The sequence below is a fragment of the Petaurus breviceps genome, unplaced genomic scaffold (assembly GCF_028583685.1).
Source record: "Petaurus breviceps papuanus isolate PSGF00001 unplaced genomic scaffold, PetGlider_PUasm1.0 174, whole genome shotgun sequence".
NCBI classification, from domain to species: Eukaryota; Metazoa; Chordata; class Mammalia; order Diprotodontia; family Petauridae; genus Petaurus; species Petaurus breviceps.
In genome coordinates, this window is record NW_027185761.1 from 26146425 (window position 1) to 26170890 (window position 24466).

A 24466-nucleotide genomic window follows, 5' to 3' on the forward strand; every position below is an offset into this window, starting at 1 on the left:
TTCCTTCCTTCCTTCCTTCCTTCCTTCCTTCCTTCCTTCCTTCCTTCTGTCTTTCTGTCTTTTTCTGTCTTTGTCTTTCTCTCTCTTTCTTTCTCTTCCTTCCTATAAATTTTATTGTTATCTTTTGTTTTAACATTCAAATTTCTTCTCATTTCCCTCCCCTTGTCCTTTTCAAGTACGTGCAGCCCCTTCCCCCAAAGGCTTCTCAGCAGAGCTGAGCTATGAGCTGGGTGAGATAAATCTTTTGGGCGCTCATTTCAACTGACAGGGGCCTAGCTTGTGATGAAGGTTAACAGGGCGGAAAATAATGAAAAAATGTCCACAGCTGGGCCCCTGGCCTCCTCATTATTGAAACAGTCCCTTAAACAAAGGAAAATCTAAACCCTTGGAGCTGATGGGGGAACAGACCTATCAGCCTCACCTTATGTCTCAGAGAAGTGATACTCCTTTGTATAGGGCTAGAGGCTTATAGAATCTAGGAACTGGGTCTTCTCTCTGGCCACTTATCTCATCTTGAAGATCTCAAGGCACTCAACTTTCCTTTTCTTTGTGAATACTCACTGGTACCTACCTGGTGAGTGAACCCCTCAGACAACCTACTCTTATAATTGGAGAGATGAGTCACAGAGGTGAAACAGTCTCTGTCAAGGTCAAGTGGCAGATCAATGAGAATTCTGTTCATTTGTCTCCCCATCCTTTATCTGTGTTATTATATAGTATCAATATGTGGAGCTATGCCAGTCATTTTTATGCCTAAGATGTGTTCCAAAAACTCATGTGCCTCCCACGCTGACCCTCCCTGCCACCTTTATACGGAGCCAATGTCCCACTGGCTTTGGTTGTGTCTCCCTTGGCCACTGAGTTAGAACCAGATCAAGGGTCTGGAGGGTGTGACTCCTGGGGCTGGGACATTTGTGACTACTCCCTTTCTGGCCTGTGCCTGAGGCCCACTCATCTCCTGCTTTTGCACTTAATCATTGAGTTTTAGAGTGGGTAGAGGTCTTGGAGTCCCTTAACCCAGATGTTTCTCTTGTGCTGGAGGCAGCTGATACCCCAAGAGCTGAAGACTTGCCCCGGATCAGAAAACTAGTTGGTGGCAAAGTTGTTCTCTTCTAGTAATGCCTTCCCAGTAGAATATAAGCTCCTTGAGGGCAGGTCTGTTTTGTTTTCATCTTGGTATTCCTAGTGCCTAGCATAATAGCTTGTACATAATTGATATTTGTTGAAATGAATTAAGTCGAAACCAGAGAGATGGGTCTTCTCCCAGCTGACAATCTTTTCACTTTATCCTCATGCTAATGCAGCTAAATTTGAATTGTTTCCTCCATATTCTTCCCATTTCTAATGGATATTGTTCATAGGGCCAGATATTACAGAATCGTTTCCTAGATTAGTCAGGACAAATGTTCTTGTCCATAAATGGGAATCTCTCTTTACACAACAGATGTGTTCCTCAGAATTTGTGTGTCAGTTGACTTAAAAAAAAACAACCTTAAACAAAACAAAATCAAACTTATTTTATATATTTTATGTCTGGGTGGATCCACATCTCATCTGCTGTTGATACCCCTCCCCCTGGTGCAGACCACCAGCCCTGTATGTCTTCTCATCCTGTTTGGATGGCCTTTCTTTACATCTTCCATATGGGATCTTTACCCCTGGTGCTGGAGGCATTTTTCTGATTCCTTTTAATAAAAAGAAAATCATAAATTGAATCAAATTTTAAATGCACTTGGGGAGTTTGCTTTGAAAGGAAGCTTCAGAGTGAATTGTTTGCCAAAGCCAAGATTCCTCCGGTAAAGGAGTCAACCTGCAACTGATTTCCTTTTAAAATGTTGTTCCTGTATGTTGTTGAGACACACCTTAGCAAGGATTTCAGTCAACCATCTACAGTTACTGACTGCCTACTGTGTGCCTAGTAGGAAGCTAGTCCCTGGGTGTGGGATGAGAAGAAGTGATGAAAAAAAAAGTTACCAAAGTCAATTCTACTTTTGAATTGCTCTGTTAGAAAGTTTCCCTTTGTATTACATCACTTCATTTATTCATTCATTAAGTTTTTATTGTGTGCAAAGCAGGGGCAGCTGGGTGCCACAGTAGGTAAGAGCCTGGAGTCAGGAAGACATCTTCTTGAGTTCAAATCTGGCCTCAGACACTAGCTGTGTGACCCTGCGCAAGTCACTTAACCCTATTTGCCTTGGTTTCCTCATCCATAAAATGAACTAGAGAAGGGAATAGCAAACCACTCCAGTATCTTTGCCAAGAAAACCCCAAATGGGGTCACAAAGAGTTGGACACAGCTGAAAACCGGTAGAGCAGCAACTGAAATGTGCAAAAACACTGTACTAGGCAGGGTAAAAAGTATAATAATACTAATGATAGTTAGTCTAGCAGATGGAGTGCTAGTACTGGAGTCAGGAAGGCCTGCAAATCCTGCCACAGATACTTAACTAGTTTTGTGATCCTGGGCAAGTGACTTTAACTTCTATCTGCCTCAGAGTTCTTATCTGTAAAATGGGATTGGTAACAGCAGGGTCTGAGGGTCAAATGAACTAATATTTGTAAACTTTACAAAGCTTCAAGAGCTATAGAAATGCTAGACATTATTATTATTAATCTTATTATATTACTTTACAAATACGTAATTTTCTCATATTCTTAAATATCATCTCGGGTCTTTTCTGTAAAATGGGGGTAATAATAGTGCCTATTTTCCAGGGTTGTTGTGAGGATACAATGAGATGATCTTTATAATTTTATATAAATTTATTAATAAACATGATTAATATGACATATTATTAATATATAATGAAGAATGTATTATAGAAATATATTAATATAACAATACATCATGTTAATTATATAATTAAGTCTATATGTAATAATCAATAATTGTGTCACTATAGTCGTATAATTAATCATGCTTTATTAATAACTATATTATTAATAATAAATAGTTAGCCTTTATGCAGCACTTGAAGTTAGAGCATTTCACAAATATCTCATCTGATATAATTTTATAGATGAGGAAACTGAGGCAGCCAGAGGTTTAGTGACTTGCCCTTCTGTGTGAGGCAGAGTTTGAATGGAGGTCTTTCTGCTTCCAAATTCAGCACTTTATCCATCGTACTACCTCAGTCTTTACCTTCAGGTAGTTTACGTTCTACTTATCAAAGTTTCCTAACCCTTTCTGTGTCATGGAAGCCTTTGGCAGTCTGCTGAAGCCTATGAACCTCTTCTCAGAACAATATTTTTAAATGCATAAAATAAAATACATATTATAAAAGAAACTAATTATATCAGTCTATAGTAATCAAGATATGAACAAAAATCAAATTTAGATGTGTCAAATTGAGAAGCCCTTTACAAGGCCAGGCTTGGTTGTGCATACCTGGAATCCCTGATACTAAGGAGATTGCAGCTAGTAGATCTCTGGAACTCAGGGTTCCTCTTCCTTCTCCTAAAGAAGAAGGGGGGTTTTGGGTGCCCAGCATTGTACAGACTCTCAGATGTGGCCAATGTGTTGGTTTGTTTTATTTATCTTTTTTCTTTGGAGGATTCTGTAGTGGTGGAGTAGTTGGGAGATGTTTGTAGTACTGAAAACAAAAGACCTCAATAAAACTTACAGTTGAAGGGTTTAACTTTACCCAACGGTCACCAGCTCATTGCCCACTGTGTGCTGCTACCTGTCACTAAGCATGTGATGGCAGCCCAAAGAACAGCAGCAAAAATGTCCAATGAAATTCCTCCTCTCGCCATGACCCAGTCCAAGGCTGGGCATTCAGACCCCTTTCATTCTTGTCCTTAGTTATGTTTTCTTCCCTTAGCCCCATTCTAACAATAGTGATCCATTATTCTCTCTGCTCTGGTGACTATGGAATTTAATTACTTGTCCTGGCAGTGAAGTGAGTTTGATTGTTGGCGTCGCTAGGTTCTGGCGGGAGCACTAATGGGCAAGGACTCTCACTGAGAAGAAAGGGCCTTTTGGGAGGTTGGTGTCTAAACAATAGCCATTCAGTGTGTGGCAATGGGGGCTCCTTCTCTGCTGAGTTTGTCTTTCCTGCCTTGGAGATGTTCAGAGCCCATCTTGAACCGAATTGATGCTTTTGTGTCCAGTAATTGCCTTGCATTGTAGCCCAGATCAAAAGCATTGGTGACCTTGAATTTGAGGCCAGGTTTGTTTTTTATAGGAAGGGGGAGAATTTACATGCTGGCAAATTCAGCTGTATGGGTGAATGGGGACATTTGGCCTTTAGAGTTAAGGGATAACATAAGAGACAAGAACCAAATGAACCCAGAGGGTCATAGACAAAAACAAACAAAAACTTTCATCTGTTCCCAGTTATCTCTTGGTAGAAAACCAAGTTTTAATTTGAGTTGTAATTTTAGAGAAGATAGAATGAAATTTAATTCACCTAACATTTTATTAATCACCTACAAGGTACAAGGCACTATACTAGGTGCTGGGGATATGAAGATGAAAATGAAAGAATCTCTGCCCTCGGGAACTTAGTTCTACCAAAGGATAAAACATGTATACAGATAATTAGATTCAAAGTATAATTAATAAGTTAATTTGAATAGGAAAGAGCATTAGCAACTGGGAGTATTAGGAATGGCCTTCAGGAGTTTGTGGTGCTTCAGCTGGGCTTTCAAGGAAGGCATGAATTCTACTAGGCAGAGATAAGATACCCCAGATGTGGAGGGGAGGGCCACACACTTCTGCAAAGACCCAGTGGAGAGACAGAATTAGCCAACATGCCACTTTGATGGGGATGGAGATTATATGAAGTCAGCCAATCAATAAACATTTATGTAAGCACCCACTATGTTCCAGGCACTGTGCTAAACAGAAAAAAGGAAGATGGTCCCTGCTCTCAAGTAATTTATAATCTATGGAGAAAAGAAAGCTGGAAAGTGGGGGGAGGGTTGGGGGGGTAGTATGAAATAAAACTGGAAAGATAGATGGGAACCAGATTGTGAAGGGTCTTAAGTGCCAGGCTGAGGAGTTTGCATTTTACCCTAAAGGCATAGGAACTGAAGAATTTTGAATAGGGGTCAGATGTATATTTTAGGACTATTAATTTGCCCACTGTGTGTAGAAGATGGATTGGGGAGAAGCTGGGGGCAAGGGGAACAATTAGCGGCTATTGCAATTATCCAGGGAAAAGATTAGAAGTTGAAAGGAAATAAGTGGGAAGGTGAACCTGGTTCTTTGGATTGAGGATTTGAACCCACTGTATAAAGCCCTCCATAGAGTAGAAGTCTTATTTTGAAAGGAATATTAGGCTTCCGATACTTCTCCAGCCTCTCCTGGAATTCTCTTGAATTCATTTCCTTTTTGCAAGCTTGTACATTCTAGCTTCCACACACTTCTTTAATTTAAAAAAAAAATTTTTTTTTGCCTTTTTGGAGGGCAATTGGGCTTAAGTAACTTGCCCAAGGTTACACAGCTAGTTTGTGTGTGTGTGTGTGTGTGTGTGTGTGTGTGTGTGTGGGTGTTAAGTGTCTGGGGCCGGAACCAAACTCGGGTCCTCCTGACTCCAGGGCCGGAGCTTTACTCACTGTGCCACCTAGCCGCCCCCTTCCACACACACTTCTACACCCTCTTAGAACATCCAAAAGAATATCTGTTATGACATATGATGGCTTTTGAGAAGTCATGGGAACCAAAGTGGAATTAGATTTGATTAGAACAAAGGAGATGATAAATCTGAAATGATTTCTGAAGGATTAATCTTAGCAACAGAATGAACAGTTTGCATTGTTAATTCATTAGACAGATACTGTGTGCCAGGCACACAAAGACAAAGACGTAGTCCCTGCCTTCAAGGAGCTTATGTTCTACTGGGGTCTACAATATGCACACAGAAAAATAAATCAATGTGCTTGCAAAGCAAATACAAAATAATTTTAGGAGAGGGGAGAGTAGGGGCAGGATGGGGACTGGGGGACAGGGGAAAGAGAAGATCAGGAAGGGCCTCTTGGAAGAAGTAGCATCGTAATTGAACTTGAAGCTAGAGATTCTGAGAGGTGGAGGTGTGGAAGGAAAGTCTATGTGGGTGGATTAATTTCTTTTAACTGGAAGTTGGAAAGAGAAGATTTGTGAGAAATGATATTGAAAATGTATGAAAATGTATGTAACCAGTCTAGTTTTTAGTCTCTAGTATGAACCTTGGTTTCATTGGTAGAGCATTAGCTGGTGGTAAACAGACTGAGATTAGGGACCATTTCCCCCCCACCCACCCTTGTATACCCTGGATCTAAGGCTAGTATAAATAAGTAAATAAACAATATTTAAAATAACAACAACAACTAACATTTATCTAGCATTTGCAAAGCTATTTATCTAGATTTGCAAAGCACTATACAGATATTTTATCCACAGAGCAACATTGGGAGGTAAGTGCCTTTATTATCCCCATTTTACAGACAAGAAAACTGAGGCAAACAGAGATGAAGTAACTTTCCCAGGGTCACATAGCTAGTAAGTAAAAAGTCAGTTCTTCCTGACTCCAGGAAAGAGACAGAGACAGACAGACAGACAGACAGACAGAGACAGACAGAAAGAGAGACAGGGAGAGACAGACAGAGAGACAGACAGACAGAGAGACAGAGAGAGAGAGATAGAAAGACAGAGACAGAGAGAGAGAGAGAGACAGAGAGGCAGAGAGAGACAGACAGACAGAGAGACAGAGAGAGAGGGAGAGAGAGAGAGATCATATTATTGAATTGAACATTCAAGGAAGTTGTTGAGGGATGTGGAGAATATGAGAACAGGAATGTCTTCCATCTTCTCAGTAAAGATGGAGATAATGTTATCAGTTAAAATGAAAAGACTTCAAACACTTTCCCTAGGGAGTCAGATAGAGATAAACAAAGGGATTTTTGAGAAGAGATGTTAGTATGTTGTATGTTGTATTGGACCAAATGTCAGTATTTCATAGGGGATGGGGTCTAATGCTCTATATTACCCAAAGTAGAGGGCTTGGCTCTTTCAGAAAAGCTTTCTTCTAGTGTTTAAAGGGCTTTTGTGCTTGATCCTGGAGGGCAAAAGTAGGAGGAAAATGTGAAAGTTGTGTAGAGGCTGATTTAGGCTTGTTATGGGGAAAAACTTCCCAGCAATTAGGGCTTTCAAAAAATGGATTAATACTAGTGGCTTCCTTTTCACTATAAACTTTTAAAGTAATAGCTGGACTGTTACTTGTCCCTCATAGGCTCATAGATTTGGAGCTGGAACAACTCTCAGAGACCAGAGATGGGATTTAATCCCATGATCCCTGACTTCAGAGTCAGTAAGGTTTTTGCCCCCACTGTAGGATATTGCAGAGGGAGAATATTGTTCTGAGATAGATTGGACTAAGCAGCTTCTGAGGTCCTTCCAATCCTGAGGTTTTGTGATTCAGACCCTAGAGTTTTGGGAAACAAGTGCTTTCTAAAGGTAAATAGCTAGTAGTGCTATCAATAAAGTATTCCTTTTCTTATATGGAGTTGATGGGGATGAGATCTGGACCCCAGAAAGGAAAAGCCCCTGGACTTTCCCATGTGGCCCAGGTCCCTGGTGTTTGCCTGGGGCATACAGCCCTTCCCATTGTGGCCTTCTTTGTCTGCATTTGGCTCTACCCTAGACCTAGGGTCACCCCTTAATTCCATCTAGACCCCTTCTCTGTTCCCAGACTACTTGACCACTCCTAGAACACGTCCAGATCTTCCCACAGTCTTCTGTATAAAAGGTCCATCTTGCCTCCATTAAAGGGCTCTGATTCCTTAAGAGTATGACCAATAGTGCAGATTCTTAAAATCTCACCCCACCTCAACGGGTATTTTAATAAACCTTGTCTGTGACTGAAAGAAGGCTTGGGTCAAATTCATTTGAGGCAGAGCCTGCATCATTTTGGGGTTCCCAGCACCACTGGACCTCAACAGAACTCATCTGGTACTCTGGCTATTGTAAATTGCCTAGACCCTAAGAGCCTCAGAATAGGGAAGACCATCAAGAGGAAACAAAAGAAGAGAGAATTAACAAAGACCAGAAGTTTAAAGAGGAATGATGTGATTGGTCAGGTCTGGCTTAGAGTCATTGGCCGAAGTGCTTTTCACTGGAGAACAGGCAGGAAGGAGCTGTCCAGGTGCTGAAGGGGGCTTGGTGGAGTTGGTTTGGACACAAATAGGAAGGGACAGAAACATGCCTCAGGCCACCCAACTGAACACAACAAAAGCAATTAGAACCCCAGCTCAACACCCTGGGACTTGCCATGGTGCTAAACTATTTATTTCATCCCAAACCCCTGACCTTGACTGTTGTTATCCTTCCCTGACTTTTGTTGTGATCCTGGTTTTTCCCTTTCATCTATTTTTGACCCTCATTCCCATCCCAATGGCCGGCACCCTGGGTTCTCCATCATGGATTACTCATGTTACACTGTCCGTGACATGTACGGAAGCTTCTCAGCTGCAACCTCTGACCTCTCTGAGTCCTAGGAAGCTGGGTCATGCAAAGGATGAGCTTTGTCTCTGGAGTTGGGAAGACCAGGGTTCAAATCCATCCTTAGAAACTTACTAGCCATTTGACCTTGGGCATGTCACTTAATCTACCTGCCTCAGTTTCCTCAACTGTAAAATGGGGATGATAATAATAGCACATGTTTCCCAGGATTGTTGTAAGGATCAAATGAGATAATTGTAAAGCACCTTGGCATAGTGCCTGGTACATATACAAGTGCTATATATTATCTATGTTAGCTGTATCATTACTACCACTACCACTACTATCACCACCACCACCACCACCCCTTTTTGTACTGGGGAAAGTTCTCCTCTTTCTCTATTGCACATAATGCTACCTCTTCTTGGAAACCCTGGCTCCCTTCAAGTCTCTACTCAGGTACCACCTCCAAGTGTCCTCTCCTTATTTTCCTTGTATTATTTGTTCTCCCTGCTCCTTCCCCTTTCTCCCCAAATAGGTTCATATTGCTTTGTACATAGTTTCCATTTATTTTATATGTACATTAAAAAGAAATTTTTTCTCTGTCCCTTCTTCCCCCAAGTAGAATGTGAACTCTTTGAAGGCTGAGGATTGTTTGTTTTTAATCCTTGTATCCCCATCATCTAGTGGAGTGCCTGACAAACAGTAAGAGCCCGATAAAGGCAAGTTGTGTTGAATTGAATTGTTTGTGCTTGGGATTCTGTTAAGAGGCAAATATTAAGGAGACTTAGATGGATATTTTGACTGAGTATTAGCTCCTTGAGGGGAGGGACTGTCTTCTGCTTCTTTTTTTTATCCCCAGCACTTTAGCACAGTGCCTAACTCATAGTAGGTGCTAAATAAATATTGAATGCTTGATTGGGTGTGATGGCAGGGGGAGTGTCATCTTCTGATGAGGAGGGGGAAGAGCTTTCAGACTATGAAATAACACTGTAATGCAAATGCCTGAATTGTCGAGGGTTACATCAGCTCCTGTGGCTTCAACAAATTTGATGCAAATGAGATTAAAAAAAAAAACAGTTAAAGCTCCTCCTGTGGAGGAGGTTAACGTGGCATATTGTGTTAGTGTACAGAAATAATGGCAAACAGGTAGTGATCTGACCAGCAAACAAATGAGAGGCACAGAGCAAAGCATTCAAGCAGGATTTTATCAAGGAGCAGAAAAACCATAGTAGAAGGCTGTTGCTGTCTTCATCTGAGTAATTCACTTTGCAGAAAGACAGCAACAGCAGAAGAGGATGTGCAGCGTGACCAGGCTTCTTTCAGCACTTACAAGTGCGGCAAATGAATAGTTTTTAAAAAGAAGCCGGGCAGCATCAACGACTTATTCTGAAAATCAAATTCCAGGTTGTCTTTACAAATTAGCCTTGTACTCATCTGGCGCATTATCCCGTCAGAGTTCTAGAGCTCAGAGACCTTAGAGGCACCTGGTCCAATTCCCTCATTTTACACATGAGAAAATGGAAGCCTAGAGAAGTTCATTTACCTCCCCTTGGTTCTACACTTAGTGAGTATCAGAACCAAGATTTGAACTCCGGTCCTGTGATTTCAAGTCCAGTGGTCTTCTCACTTGAGTACACTGCCTCCTAATTTTCATAACACAGCACAACAATGATTACCTCGAGTTATCAAGATTACATTGTATTCTGTATGTGTTATTTGCATTGGATTTAGAGCTGATGAGAAGATTTGGCCCAAATCGCTCTTAATCCAGCAAGGTTAGGAGGCTTCTCCAACTCATTCAGGTAATATGCAGGGGAGTTCATGTTTGCACCTGGGCCCTTTCCATCCAAATCCAGTACCACTCCCATGTACCATGCTGCCTTTAAGGATGGAAAGTGTGCAGTTCTACCGAAAAAAAAAGTTGAGTGTTTTTTTAAGATACTCGAAGGGCTCCCTTCAGGTATTCTTAAACTCCTAACCAGACTCTTCCAGATAGCTGAAGTCATAGGGGCGTTACTATATATCGAACTATCCTATCTACACCAATCTAAAAGCTGTTCTTTGCTTTCTTGGGGAATGCTTATTTTAAGCTTTTCTGAAAATGAAAAGGAAGGCTCCAGGAGTAAACATAGTCCATGAAAAAATGTTTGGCGTAATTACAAGGCAGGGAGGGCAACAGCCCCAACTACTGCCTCAGCCCATTGTTAGTCTTAGAGGTAGGCGTCAGGATGGCCCACTGCCAAGGACAAACGATGAGCCATTCTCCAAGCCTTGCTTGCTTCTCTGCAATATGATATTCCAGCAGCAGGAGCTTTGAGCGGAGGTCAGGACTCAATTCTACATTCCAATTTCTTGCAAAAATAAACACATGACAACATATGGAGTTATAACTACAGGAGGAGACCGAAATCGGGCTGTGTGGGGGTTGGGGAGCCTAGTAGAGGAGAGAGAGAGAGAGAGAAAGAAAGGGAGAATGAGAGAGGAAGAGGAGCACAGAATGTGAGAGAATAAAGTGAAGACTGGGTGGGAAAGCACAGATCATAGAATTTAGAGCTGGAAGAGACCTAGGAGCTGATCTAGTCCAACTAACTCATTTTACGTGCAGTTTTGCTGAGCTACGCTAAGATTCAGCATGGCTGTTACAAAGTAACGGCTAACTCACTCATGGCCTGAGCCCCCATCTGTTGTATCCTTCTATAGCTCCATCATACAGAGACACATAAGTTCAATAGCAGAAGTATTTAGTGAAGACGTAAAATAATGTAAATAAATAGATGGTAAAACATTCTTGGTATTTCCACTCAAAGGAGGACAACCTCGTAAGCCACCAGAGGAGCTGTATTATAATTTCCCTTCAATACTTATGACTCTTTAGCACAGGGAAGGTGTAATTGCTCTAGAACTCAGTAGTTGCAGAGGTAGATGTTCATAATATCATACTTATGTTTGTTCTTTCTCCACTCAGACTGCGACTCCCCATCTTGACTCTCTGTCTTAATTGTTTTGTTTATATTCCTATATGTGCTCGTGGCTGGCAGCTTGTTTTTAAAAATCTCTTCATTTATAGAATACTCTCTGCCATTTAGAATCATTGCCTTGTGAGGCTATGCGTGGGCTCACACATAGGCCAGTCCTTGTGGGAGACATAGTCCAGGGAATATCATATAATGAATGTTGCTCTCTTGACCCCAACTATTATAGGAAATGACATCCTTCATGCATGCCATTTATATACCAGTGAGAAAGCTGAGTCTCAGGGCTAAGTGACTAGCCCAAGACCTGGAAGGAGTAATTGGAGGTAGGGCTGAGAGTGTGTGCAGGGGACAGGGCAGAGACTTAGAAGGATAAACCAGGCATTAAAGGGGATAAGATTTAGCCATATATAGCAACAGGCCCTGAATATAGATGTGACTTAAGGGGGCAATTATACCAGTGTGTCTGAACTACTCTGATGGGTTCACAGCATCATAAAGCTGTTGAGTTGGGTGGTACCATGGAGAAGCTATAGTCCAACCTGTATCCAAGGAAGAAGGCTCCTACAGTATCACCAACATATGGGCAAAAGACCTCTGCTTGAAGTACTCTAGTGAGAAGAATCCCATTATCTCCAGATGCAGCCCAGGCCAATTTTGAGTAGCCCTATGTGTTTGTAAGGTTTTTTTCTTATATAAAATCTAAATCTTCTTAATAACTTGTACCTGTTGCTTCTAAATCTGTTCTCTAGGGCTATGCAGAGCAACTCTAGTCTCACTTTCATTCCACACACCCTTCAAATAGGTGATAGGATGATAGGGCCATAAATACAGAGCTAGAAGGGGCCTTGGAAGCCAACCCCCCCATTTAGTGAATGAAGAATCTGAGGCTAGGAGATGCTAAGTGTGATGCTCAAGGTCCAAAGGTAGAAAGCATCAGAACTGGGATACTTCACCATCTCTCCCCAAGTCATCTGTTACTTCAGGTTAAATGTCTTCAGTTCCTTCAAGTGACCTCACATGTCATATAGTCTATAGTCCTCTCATCACCCAAACCAATACCCTTCTGGCCATGTTCCAGTTTGTCAGCATCCTTCTTAAAATGTGCTGACAGGATAGAATTTACATTCAGGAGGGACCTCAGAGATCATCAGGTCTAACCCCCATAGGGTAATAACTATGATAAATAACTAATTATATAAGATCGATTAGTCTAAACAGTTCCTTTTTCAAAAGAGTTGTTTAAGAAAGAACATAATATCTGGGGGTGGGGTGGGAATTGTATGTTATAGTCAGGAAGGTTAAAAAAGGGAACATCCATGGGATTTTTGTTTTTAATGGAAAACCAGCAATGAAACGTGGATCAAAAGTGTCATATGTCGTGGCCATTTGAGATTTGGATTGGAAATAGGTGAAGATAAATTTTTTTTCAAGTGCTGCCAGTGAAACTTCTGGGTCATATGGCTCAGGTGCCCTGTGGATTCCAGGAACAGTTGCTCCTGAGTCCCTGTTACCCATTTGAACTAAATAGCATTAAATGTCAGAGCTGCCAAGTACTTATTCAGATGAGAGGTATTCTACGAAAAAGAGAAGAGGGAAAGAATGTTGCTGGTGAAATAGCTAAAAGACAAATAGAGTTGATGGGAGAGGAGAAGAAAAGGGGCCTGAATGATACATACATTTAATAATGAGGCATACACGAAGGTGTTGACAGCATGCCCCTTTCCTGAGTGCACCAAAAAAAATTGTTTAGAATAGTCTCCAAACCAACAACCAAAAAAAAAGTATCAAATCCTGGAAGTTTCTTTGTATAAATAAATACCCTCAGTTTTAAGAAATGGACTACTCTTCAAAGTAAGGAATGACACACCACTAGGAAGGTCCCCTATTATACTTGGAAATCATTTGGAGGAGGTGAGGCTCATGCCCTTTGAAAGCTAGATGTCCCTTCCAAAGCAGGTGAGGGAAACACTAGGAGCCCCATGGCTTTTTGGCTCTGTGGCTCAATGGAAAAGACAAGGGTCTGGAGTCAAAGTGTGAGCAGCTTACTTCCTGTGCGATCTTGGGCAAACCCACTGTTAACTTTGAGCCTGAGTTCTTCCATCTGTAAGATGAGGGAGTTGGACCAGATGGCCTTTAAGGCCCCTTGCAGCTTTGAATCTATGTTTCTATGATGTGATTTTGTGGTTCACAGATTGCTGGGTTACAACTGTTCTCAAATATTTATTGAATGCTACTATTTATGGGGTCCCTGGATAAGCATTGTTGGGGAGACCAAGTATAAGACATAGTTTTTACCCTTGAGTAACTGATAATCTAAAAGTTTATAGGATTTTCCTGTGGATCAATTTACAACTTAATCCTTCTCTTCTGGGCCTCAGTTTCTCCATCTGTAAAATGCAAGGGTTGGACAAGATGATCTGTAAGGCCTCTATTCTCCATTGTTAGGCCTGATGTTAGGGGACTGAGAGTTCACATATCCACAGGATTCTAAAGACACATTGTCTTGGTGAAGAGATGTATCTGTTTTTTTTGCTCCAATTTTGGTTTATTCCATGAACCAAGTTCTCTTGACATCTCTGCCATGTGTCCTGTGTTGTCCTTTCTTTTATCTATTTCTTCACAGTATCAACATCCTCTCACCAATGGCCCAGCATCCCATGGGAGATCAAAGTCCTGGCTCTATGACAAGAAGAGATGTTGCAGTTCTGGGCATATGGAGGCCTCATAGTAAATGTAGTTCTTAATGTGGTAGGCACTCCTTGGAAAGTATAGGCATCCATTATCTGATTCCTCTTTTATCAAGAATATCTTGTCCTTCCAAAGATTTAAAGTGTTATTGCAACACTGAGACACTTGGGGGAACTCTGTTGAACCAATAAAGGACAAACATTTTTATAACATCAACATAAAGTAACATGGCCCTTTGGTGAATGTAATAAATTGTGAATCCTACCCTTGCTTGAGTTGACCACTTCTGGCCTCCTGGAATTGGTTAGAAAGGCAGACAAAGGACTGAATGGACAATTTTCCTCCTTTTTACCCTCCTTGGTGGTCCCTGTTATAATGATTATAGAGGGAAAAAGTAATTCATGCTTTCCCCTTTTTCCCCAGGAAAACCAGACTTCTATGTGACACAGACATATTGAAAATATTCCTATTGTCCTGTGAAGCTGAATGTTTTTAACTACAGATTAATGGTGTTTATGTAGGTTCTCTTTACCTACAAATAGTCCTGCCTTTTCTGTACCATGTGAAATGGTGATCATGATTCTTTTATGTATTACTAATCTTTTAATTCTTGCTTGTATTTGTTTGTGTTCTAGAGCAAGGAAATTGGCTTACAGATGCATGAAGAGCTGCTGAAGGTGACCAATGAGTTATACACAGTAAGTCCTCCAAGTATTAGGTTGGGATGGTCTTCTTCTCTTTGAGACCAGAATTGGGAAATAGTCCACAAAACCTTGACGAAAAAAGTCTTGAAGAGCTATTCTGTTGCTGTTTTTTAGTTCCCACTAGCTTTCAGAAGTGAAAAGGTTAAAGTCGAGTCTGGTGTGACCCTTGGATTGTAAACCATTTGAGGGAAGGAAGTTTGGGTTGCTTATTTGCAATGTCAATAACTCAATGGACTATTTATGGCTTTAGGGCTATGTGGAAAGTGTGACCTATATCCATTTATGTTCCAGTAGAGATGAAGGATTCCTTCTGTGATGATTTTTTTAGATTTCTAGAAATTTTGTCTCATTACTATGCTTTTGTTGCATGAGTTATAATAATTCATGTTCCAGTCACTGTTCTATGCATTAGGGATATAAAGAGAGTCAAAATATGGTCCCTTCCTTTAATTTACATGAATGGATGTGGATGAATGAATATATAGATAAATATATATGCCCCCAGCCCCCACCCACGTGTGTGTGCTAGAAATGAAATTAGGTGTATCTCAGAAGAAAGGCATTGGTGGTATGGGAGACAGAAAGAAGCCCCCTAAAGGAAGTGAAATTTAAGTTGAGTCTTGCAGGAGATGGAGGTGAGGGGAGAGAGAGAGAGATCAGTTTAGGCAGAAAGTCCACCAAGTACAAGGCACAGAGTTGAGAGAGTGTTGTATCTTAGGAACAGCAAGGAGACCAATGTCGTCAGATCATAGAGTATGTGGAGGGAAGCTTTTGTGTTTGATCATGGAGGTAAAAGGGACTTGCTGAAGTTTACTGGGTAGGAAGTGCCATATTCAGACCCAAACTTTGGGAAGATCATTTTATCCACCTAGTGGAGAATGGATTGGAGGGGGGAAAGACATGAGACAAGGAAACCAACCAAAAGTCTTTTATAATGGTTCAGACGTGGGGTGATGGAGGTCTGGACCAGGGTGATGGATGTATGAAGTCCTGTCCTGTTTGTTGAATTGGAGGGAGCCTCAGCAACCATGTGAATGCACACAGAAGGAATTCCCTCTAGAACAAGTGGTTGTACAGCCTCTACTGAAGATCTCCAAAGGGACCCCATCACTTCTTGAGGCAGTCTGTTCTGGCCCTAATTATGAGGAAATTTGTCCTGATATCAAACCTAAAATGGTCTTTTTGCAATTTCTATCCATTGTATCTGGTTCTGTAGCCACTGTAAGAGGGGACTGGCCCATGATAGCCTTGAGGATCATGGACAGCCTACTCTACCTGAGTCAGTATTCCCTCGTGGATGTTTGGTGAGCTTGCTTACAGGAATGTGTAATAGAGGGTCTTGCTTTCTACTTTAGAACAGGTGCAGGTATTCTGTGAAAATGACCTTTGCACTTACTGTGTGGAAAAGAGGGGTCTGTTGACTGACTTCTGAGCCAGAGCTGTGTATGCATCCAAAAAACCCTAACAACTCAATCCTGGTCTCTTCTTTCCTGGTCGCATTCATGAACTTCTGTGGGCCTCCAGGTGGGAAAGGGCCTTGGGCCCTCTCATCTGAAGCTTTTGTGAATCCAGGGAGCACATGGCCTCCTAGGGAGGCCTGTGACTGGGATGGGGCTACCTCTGGATTGTGTTTTCTTTCCTTTGTATTCTTCAGGCGTTGTAATATCTTGAAAGATCAGGAGTTGCTGTTGGCTGAGCTCTGGGGCCCAACTTGCTAGTGAATGTATGGTTTGGAAAAGTAAGTTCAATCTCACTATTTCTCCTCCATATGACTGCCATTCAGATACTTGAAGACAGTAATCTTGCCTGCCCTGAGTCTTCTCTTCTCCAGGATAAACACCCCCAGTTTTTTAAACCACTAACCTGACCTGGACTCAGGGTGTTTGACAGGCTTGCATACCCTCCTCTGGACACTCTCCCACCCGTCAATGTCATTCTTTTTGAAGCTGCAGTGATCAGAACTCAACACAGTGCTCAAATGAGTTCTGATGAGAGCAGAGTACAGGGGCACTAGGAACTCTCCCCCCATTCTTGGAAGCCAGGCTTCTCTTAACATAGCCCAAGGTCATGTTTGACTTATTTTGGCTGTCGCATCACTGTTATTGAACTTGTGGTCTTCTAAAATCCACAGATCTATTTCAGAACAAAGAGCTTCTTCTTCTCTAGCAAGAGGACTGGTCCGAGGATTAGCCTAATACTACAAGGTGGAGGCTTGTTGGATGTCATTGAAAAGTAAAGGACTATGATTCTAGATTTGGAATTTGTCTTAATTGTAGCAAGCACCTGTCAACCCTCCCTTGACCCAGGTTCCTCTAGCTTTGATCCTTGAACTTATAAAAAATTTGATAAATGTATTTCAATATAATGGATTTTATTTACAATCCCTTGTATTTCATTTTAGGAATTTAGAGACATTATCCTTTCCTGATTTCATATGTATAATTGATATCATATTGCTTGCCTTCTCAATGAGTGGGGTAGGGAGGGAGAGATTTTAGAATTCAAAATTTAAAAAAAAGAATGTTAAAAATAATAACAAATTTAAAAAAACAACCTATTATTCTGAGACAGTAGCCTTCACCGGCTTGCCAAAGGGGTCCATCGCACACAAAAATGGTTAAGAGCCCCCGGTCTAGTTTAAAATTTAGTATGTCATCTTGTTACTTTGACCCCACTCAGAACTCCAGGCAAATGTCTAAAAACTTAGCTTGTGCCTCATTTCCCATTAAGACTCTCTTTCCCTACTTTTGCATGACCCCAAAGGAAACACACTCTCATTTATGGTCTAGAATACCTTTTACTGCAAGAAATCACAATTACAAAGGCACAGTAGTAAAATTAAAAGCAGTGCCCTGATGCTCCGAGAAAGGGTCAGCCATTTCTGTGCTCAGCAGTTGTCAGTGGCTGAGTTCACAGCTTTGCTTTTCCCAGGAGACCAGATGTTCCCAGAAGTCTAGTAGAAAGGAATTATTACAGTCTTAGACCCCTGGAATATATTGTCTCACTACACCTTGCATGGTTCATTAAGTACTTTATCAGCGGACTTGGAGTCAGGAGCCATCTTTTTTTTTTTAACTTTCATGAAAAAGCCTTTACTAAACACCTACTATGTGCCAAGTCTTATGTTAAGCTCTAGGGATACACATAGAAAATGGCACAGTCCCTGCTCTTAATGAACTTACATTCTGAATAGAGGAGGCAACACAGCTACAGATGTCACTATAGGGCAAATTATAAGGTCCAGTAGTCTTTAGGGTACATTGACTGGTCAAATGGAAATGCTTAAGAGTCTGGAGAGTACAGTTGTTGCAGGGCAGAGAATAAGGTTTATTTCCCCCTCCTGGCTGGATGCTGACCCCCTATCCTCTTCCTTTTGGGAAGTAGTGGTATTATATTGTAGAGTTCTTGAATTGGGAGGAAGATTGGAGTGTGGAGGAGGACTTTGACGAGCCTGTTCCTGTTCCAGGGATGGACACTTGCCTTCAAGATCTCTGTTCAGCAACATGCTTTCTTCTGTGACTGGGCTTTTGCTTATCTCTGGCATCTCTCAAATCCTGGCAGTAATGGCCTCTGAGCCCTGTTGGTTGAAAGAGGGAGTCTTCTACTACATAGGCAGGCCATCCTCTATCCATCAGTCTACCTTTCATTTAATGCAGTATGTCCTGGAGTACCACTGAACAGTTCAGCCTCTGTTGTTAAATCCCCTCTCAGTGCGACAGTGAACAACATTCTCATCACTTTACAATTCTGGTTGCTTCACCTCAGCCCCCCTGTTTCTGTTTCCTACAGTGTGCAGATCCAGGTGGAAATCAGTAGAATTCAAAGGAAAGATCTTCTGGCATAACCACAGGGATGTGTTCAGAAGAGAAGGGGGCTGGCCTAGATCTCTAAGGTTCTGGCAGCTCCATGGTTTTATGAAAAGAGCCCACCCCTCATCATAGCCACGGTTCTCCCTCTGCCCATCAAAGTGCTAGGTACCATGAATGCCTATTCAGCCCATTGCATGCTAATCAGTGATGCTGCTGCTGTGCCAGAGGAGACCTACAGAGCTGCTCCACTCTTAAGAAGAATAATCTTCCAGTGTAGCTCTACTTGGCCTCAGTTCTCCTGCAAGTGTTAAGCATGGCTTAACATACTAAGGGGTCTAGAGGAGACAGGAGCAAAGGGAATATGGAGTAGGGTGGAAGGAAGATCTCAGCAGCTTCCTGTTCCCATCTCTTCACACATTTTCCCTCCCTACTGGGAAGCCAGGAAGAGTGTGGGAGGACTCAGAGCTAGGTTACAGCTGTGCTGCCTACATGGCTGATCACATCATCATCACACACTCTCAAGGCTTTCTACTATTGTACACTGAGTCCTTTTCACTGCACACTTGTGAGCCAATCAGCAGATCAGTCCAACTTGACAAGTATTTATTTATTTTTATTTTATTTTAATGTTTGTTTTTATTATTTTTTCAATTGCATGTAAACAAACATTTTTAAACATTCGCTTTCTAAAAATCTGAGTTGTAAATTTTCTTCCTCCTTCCCTTTCCTCCCCCTTCCTTGAGTAAGCAAGCAATTTGATAAAAATTATACACATGCAGTCATGCAAAACATTTCCATGTTAGCCATGTTGTAAAAGAAAACACAGACCAAAACAACCCTCTAAGAATAATAAAGAAAGGTGAAAAAAAAGTGTGCTTTCATCTGTATTCAGATCCCATCAGTTCTTTCTCTGGGAACGGATAGCATTTTTCATCATAAGACCTTCAGAATTGTCTTGGATCATTGTATTTCTGAGAATAGCTAAGTCTTTCGCAGTTGATCATCAAACAACATTGCTGTTAGTGTGTACAATGTTCTCATTCCACATTGTATCAGTTCCCGTAAGTCTTCCAATGTTTTTCTGAAAGCATCCTTCTCATCATTTCTTATGGCACAATAATATTCTATCACAGTCATATACCACAGCTTGTTTAGACATTCCCCAGTTGATGGGTATCCCTTCAATTTCTTATTCTTAGCCACCACAAAAAGAGCTGCTATAAATATTTTTGTACATAAGGTCCTTTTCCTTTTCCTTTGATCTCTTTGGAGTACAGACCTAGTAGTTGTATTCTGGGTCAAAGGATATGCACAATTTTATAGCCCTTTGGGCAGAGTCCCATATTGCTCTCCAGAATGGTTGGATCAGTTTACAACTCCACCAACCATGAATTTGTGTCCCTATTTTTTATATCCCCTCCAATATTTGTCACTTTCCTTTTCTGTCATATTAGCAGATCTGATAGGTGTGAGGTGGTGCCTCAGTTGTTTTATTTTTCATTTCTCTAATCAATAGTGATTTAAAGCATTTTTTCATGTGATTGTAGATATCTTTTGATTTCTTCTTATCAAAACTGTCTGTTCATAGCTTTTAACCATCTATCAATTGAACAATGACTCCTAATCTTATGAATTTAATTCAGTTCTCTCTATATTTGAAAAATGGGGCCTTTATCAGACAAACTTGCTGTAAAAATTTTTCCCTGGTTTCCTCCTTTCCGTCTAATCTTGACTATATTGATTTTGCTTGTGTAGAAGCTTTTTAATTTGTAATCAAAATTATCCATTTTACACTCATACTGCTCTCTATCTCTTCTTTGATTCTAAATTCTTCCCTTATGCATAGATCTGACAGGTAAGCTAGTCTATGGTCCCCTAGTCTGCTAATTATGTCATCCTTTATGTATAATTTATGCACTCATTTTGACCTTATCTTGATATATGCTATGAGATGTTGATCTATACTCAGTTTCTGCTAAACCACTTTCTGATTTTCCCAGCAATTTTTGTCAAATAATGATTTCTTGTCCCCAAATCCTGGATCTTTGAGTTTGTCTAACACTAGTTTACTCTGGTCATTTGACAAGTATTATTGAGCATGTACTATGCTGGGTACTATGGATAAGAAAACCATTGTTAAATTATATAGTTGGAAGGGTCATTGTGATGGAGAAAAAAATCCTACTGGATTAGAAGTAAATGGATCTGATCCTACAGTCTTTGTTTTGCTGTTTAACAGAACAGCAGGGTAACACACCTGAGACAACTAATTACTTAGACAACTCACTATCCTGAATCTCAGCTTCCTCATCTATAAAAATGAGATTAGACTAGCTGATTTCTGAGATCCTTTCCAGTTCTAAGTTTTCTCATCTTGTCTAAGCCTCTCCTTATCTAGGAAACAGATAGGAAACAATCCATGCTCTCATACAGCTTACAGTTTAATGGAGAAGTATAAAGATGTAATCCATATGTCAGAGGCTCCTTGCTGACACAAAAGGTCCAGATACACTTTGGGGAACTCTTAGTTTTCTAGCTTATTTGCCCTCATCAAGGTAGAGACTGTGAACTCTATTAATCTTGCATTCCCCAAAGGGGAGTCACAATCACTCCCCAAAAGCACCTATGTTACAAAGCTTCACAACAGAACTCTTTAATTTATCGCGTTAAGAACACAATTGATTCAATATCCCAGCCCATAAAATCAAGAGATCACTCCTCTTCCAACAGTCTCATTCCTTGGGGGATATATTCAGTCAGTCCCCTCATGACTTATTAATAGAAGTATGTAGAAACCAGCTTTTGAGAGCTCATTGTTAAATTTTCAGTGTGATCATTTACACCTCTGGAATCACTATAGATCAGGGCTTGATTTATTGTTTTGTTGATTGTCTAACCTTAGGAAAGCATTAATAATGCAGATTAAATTTAAAAGTGTGTATGCATGCATATCCCCCCATAGAGCTAGGTTGTTAAACATTTACCAGCACACCCCTGTTTTGTTCTGTCAGCTTTGCCTGAACTCATCAGGAGCACTGTTGAAAGTCCATGGAATAAAGTCATCACCAGATTGGATGCCTGGTGACTAGAGGCTTCTTCTTCTTCCTTCTTCCTTCTTCTTTCTCCTCCTTCTCCTCCTCCTCCTCCTCCTCCTTTTTCTTCTTCATCATCATCTTGCTGATCCTCATATAAGCCTCTGTTCCCAGATGATGTTATGGGTTCCTTGGGTCCTTCTTGTCTGGGCTGTGCTCAGCTCTCCTTTGCTGCACCCCATTCTTTGACTCTCTTTGAGTAGCTGATGTTTCTTTCTCTCCAGGTTGTAGTCCTGGAGCAATCAGCCATGGGCTAGGTGTGCTTAGAGGTGCCAGCATACCTATTGAGCCCATGCTCAGTGCTTCCGATGGCTACAGTCTGTAGTGTTCAGTGTCACCATCTTATTTCAGCCTTCTGCTGTGTTACATCTCTTTCCTACTCAGATAGAAACCCTCTTCTTTACAAAAAGGCATCATGCTTTCGCTAGCACTCCTTTCTTGGACCACTCATAGTCTCTTTTTTTCTTCTGAGTTGATTTATGAGTGTGTAATGTTCACTGCCTCCTCCCAGCATCTGCTTGGATGATGCACCCTCAGCTCATGTTTATGTCCCCTCCCACTGTTTTGGGGATCAGAAAGACATTCCTACTCTCTTTCCATTTTCTTGTCAAATCCTGTCTTTCTCTAGGGAATCTGGTTTGGGCTATGTAAATTAGGAGAGGCTAAAGGTATAATCCAATATACTTGCTCCTCAGAGAAAACTTGAAGAAACCCCCTAGGAAACATTACAAAACTGCCCATTTTGGGTCAGTCATCTCCTTTAGCTGAGAGTACCTTTAGAGAGTTTGGGCAAAAAAACATTTGAGGCCTGTGCCAGATTTCACCTGGGGACCTCTATTAGGAACATTATTTCCAAATAATGATAAGCCCCTTTGTGTCCATTTTTGCTGTATGTCCCTCACTGTCCCCCCTCCTATCACATATACAGTGTGATTAATTAATCTTTCAATAAGCTTCTCAGCACACAGCAGTAGTTCCTTTCCTTCAAAAGCACAGTATCACGGCATGACATGGGGACAACATGACTTTGTTCCAGTGTCACAAAGGATGGGGAAAGTCGCAAATGCAGTAGCCGCTTGGTACAGGTGGATATTACCTTGAACTAATAAGAGACTAAAATAAACATGGTAGAGGTGAGGAGGATGGGGCTAGTAGTAGGTGTTTTAGCTTTGGCTTCCAGGCAAAAATTTTCAAAGACATAACCCTGGATCCTGTGCTCCTGAGAAATAGCTTGGCCTATAGGCCTGGGAGACTCTCAATTTCCCTATGGATACCATAGATTTTCTTCCTATGCTCCCTTTGACAATTAAATCAAAGCCTGAATGTTTGATTTAAGCCTTTTTTTTTTTACTATTCCAAGGCTTTGTGAACTTAGGAGAGAAAATGCTAGGCTTATTGTATACACTTAATACATGTTTCTTGAATGAAGAATGAATTAATGGATGAATTAATGAATGAACATAGGATGTTGGAACTCTTAACATTAAGAAAAACTTCCTAAGGGAAGGGAATAAGCATTTATATAATATCTACTATATGCCAGGAACTGTGTTAAGTGCTGTTTACAAATATTATCTCATTTGTTCCACACAACAATACTGTGAGGTAGGTGCTATTATTATCCCCATTTTGCAGTTGAGGGAAGGAAGGCAAACAGAAGTTCAGTGACTTGTCCAAGATCACAGGAAGTATCTGAGACTAGATTTGAACTCACATCTTTTTTTTTTTTTAAAGCAATCTGGGTTAAGTAACTTGCTCAAGGTTACACGGCCAGTTATTTTGTGTGGGTGTTACGTACCTGAGCCTGGAACCGAACCCAGGTCTCCAGATTCTGGGGCTGGCTCTCTTACTCACTGCACCACCTGGCCTCCCCAAAACTCACATCTTCTTGACTCCAGGTCTGGGACTCTCTGTATCCATTGTACCACAGTTGCCTCTGACAGTCAGAGTCACCTAGTAAAATATTTCCTTAAAAAGTAATGAGCTCTCCATCACTGGAAGTTTTCAAGCAGATGCTGGATGGTTATTTCTTAAGGACATTTTAGAAGGGATTCCTGATTGGGTATGGGTTGGACTTGATATCTTCTGACATCCCTTCCAACTTAGAGATTCAATGATGCCAGCAAGAAAATGTGATGCATTGGGAAAAATACCAATAAGGGAACTGAAACACCTGGGTCCTTGTTTGTTTATCTTTCATTTCTAAGAGGACTAATGACATCACAGGTGATGTCATGACTTGTTTATGAATTGGATTTAAGCCAGAGTTATTGAAGTCCAGAACTGGGTGACAGGTAGACATCAGAGGTTGATGAGCAGCCCTGAAAAGGGCTAACTCTGTGAATGTCAACTTGGACAAGTCACTTGTATTCTCTTGGCATCAATTTCTTTATTTGCAAAACAATGGTTTGGACTTGACAATTGATCACTGGGGTTTCTCCTAACTCTGGAGGATTCTGCCTGTCTCTGAGCTGGATCCAGTAACTCCTGCCTTGGACAACTGCTCCCAGGTTGTCAGTAGGGACTTTGGTGAGTGATCTCTTTTAATGAGTTCAGGGGAACTGAAAAGCAAACCCATTTCCACCGTCTTTAATCCCAGGAGCATGTACCATTGTGGTTCATGCTAATGGTGCTGAAATGAAGACTGAGACCCACTTATTTGATCTTAGTTAAAAGGAACAAAGAACACTTCTCATCCCCTCTTGCCCTGGGTGGACATCAGCCAGTGCCAGGGGTCCTTGTTTCCCAAGGACCCCTTAGGATGATGTTGTCA

The 24466-nt window shown here is 41.2% G+C and overlaps 1 protein-coding gene across 5 annotated transcripts in view; it reads left to right on the forward strand.

Annotated features, from left to right (window-relative positions):
* The window catches only part of SRGAP3 (SLIT-ROBO Rho GTPase activating protein 3), a 299497-nt gene that overhangs the window by 175882 nt on the left and 99149 nt on the right, over positions 1-24466 (forward strand). For all 5 annotated transcript variants that reach the window (XM_069084036.1, XM_069084033.1, XM_069084034.1 and 2 more), the window contains exon 4: positions 14724-14786. In XM_069084036.1, coding sequence (XP_068940137.1) covers positions 14724-14786 — 63 coding nt within the window. The remainder of the gene's footprint in view (positions 1-14723; positions 14787-24466) is intronic.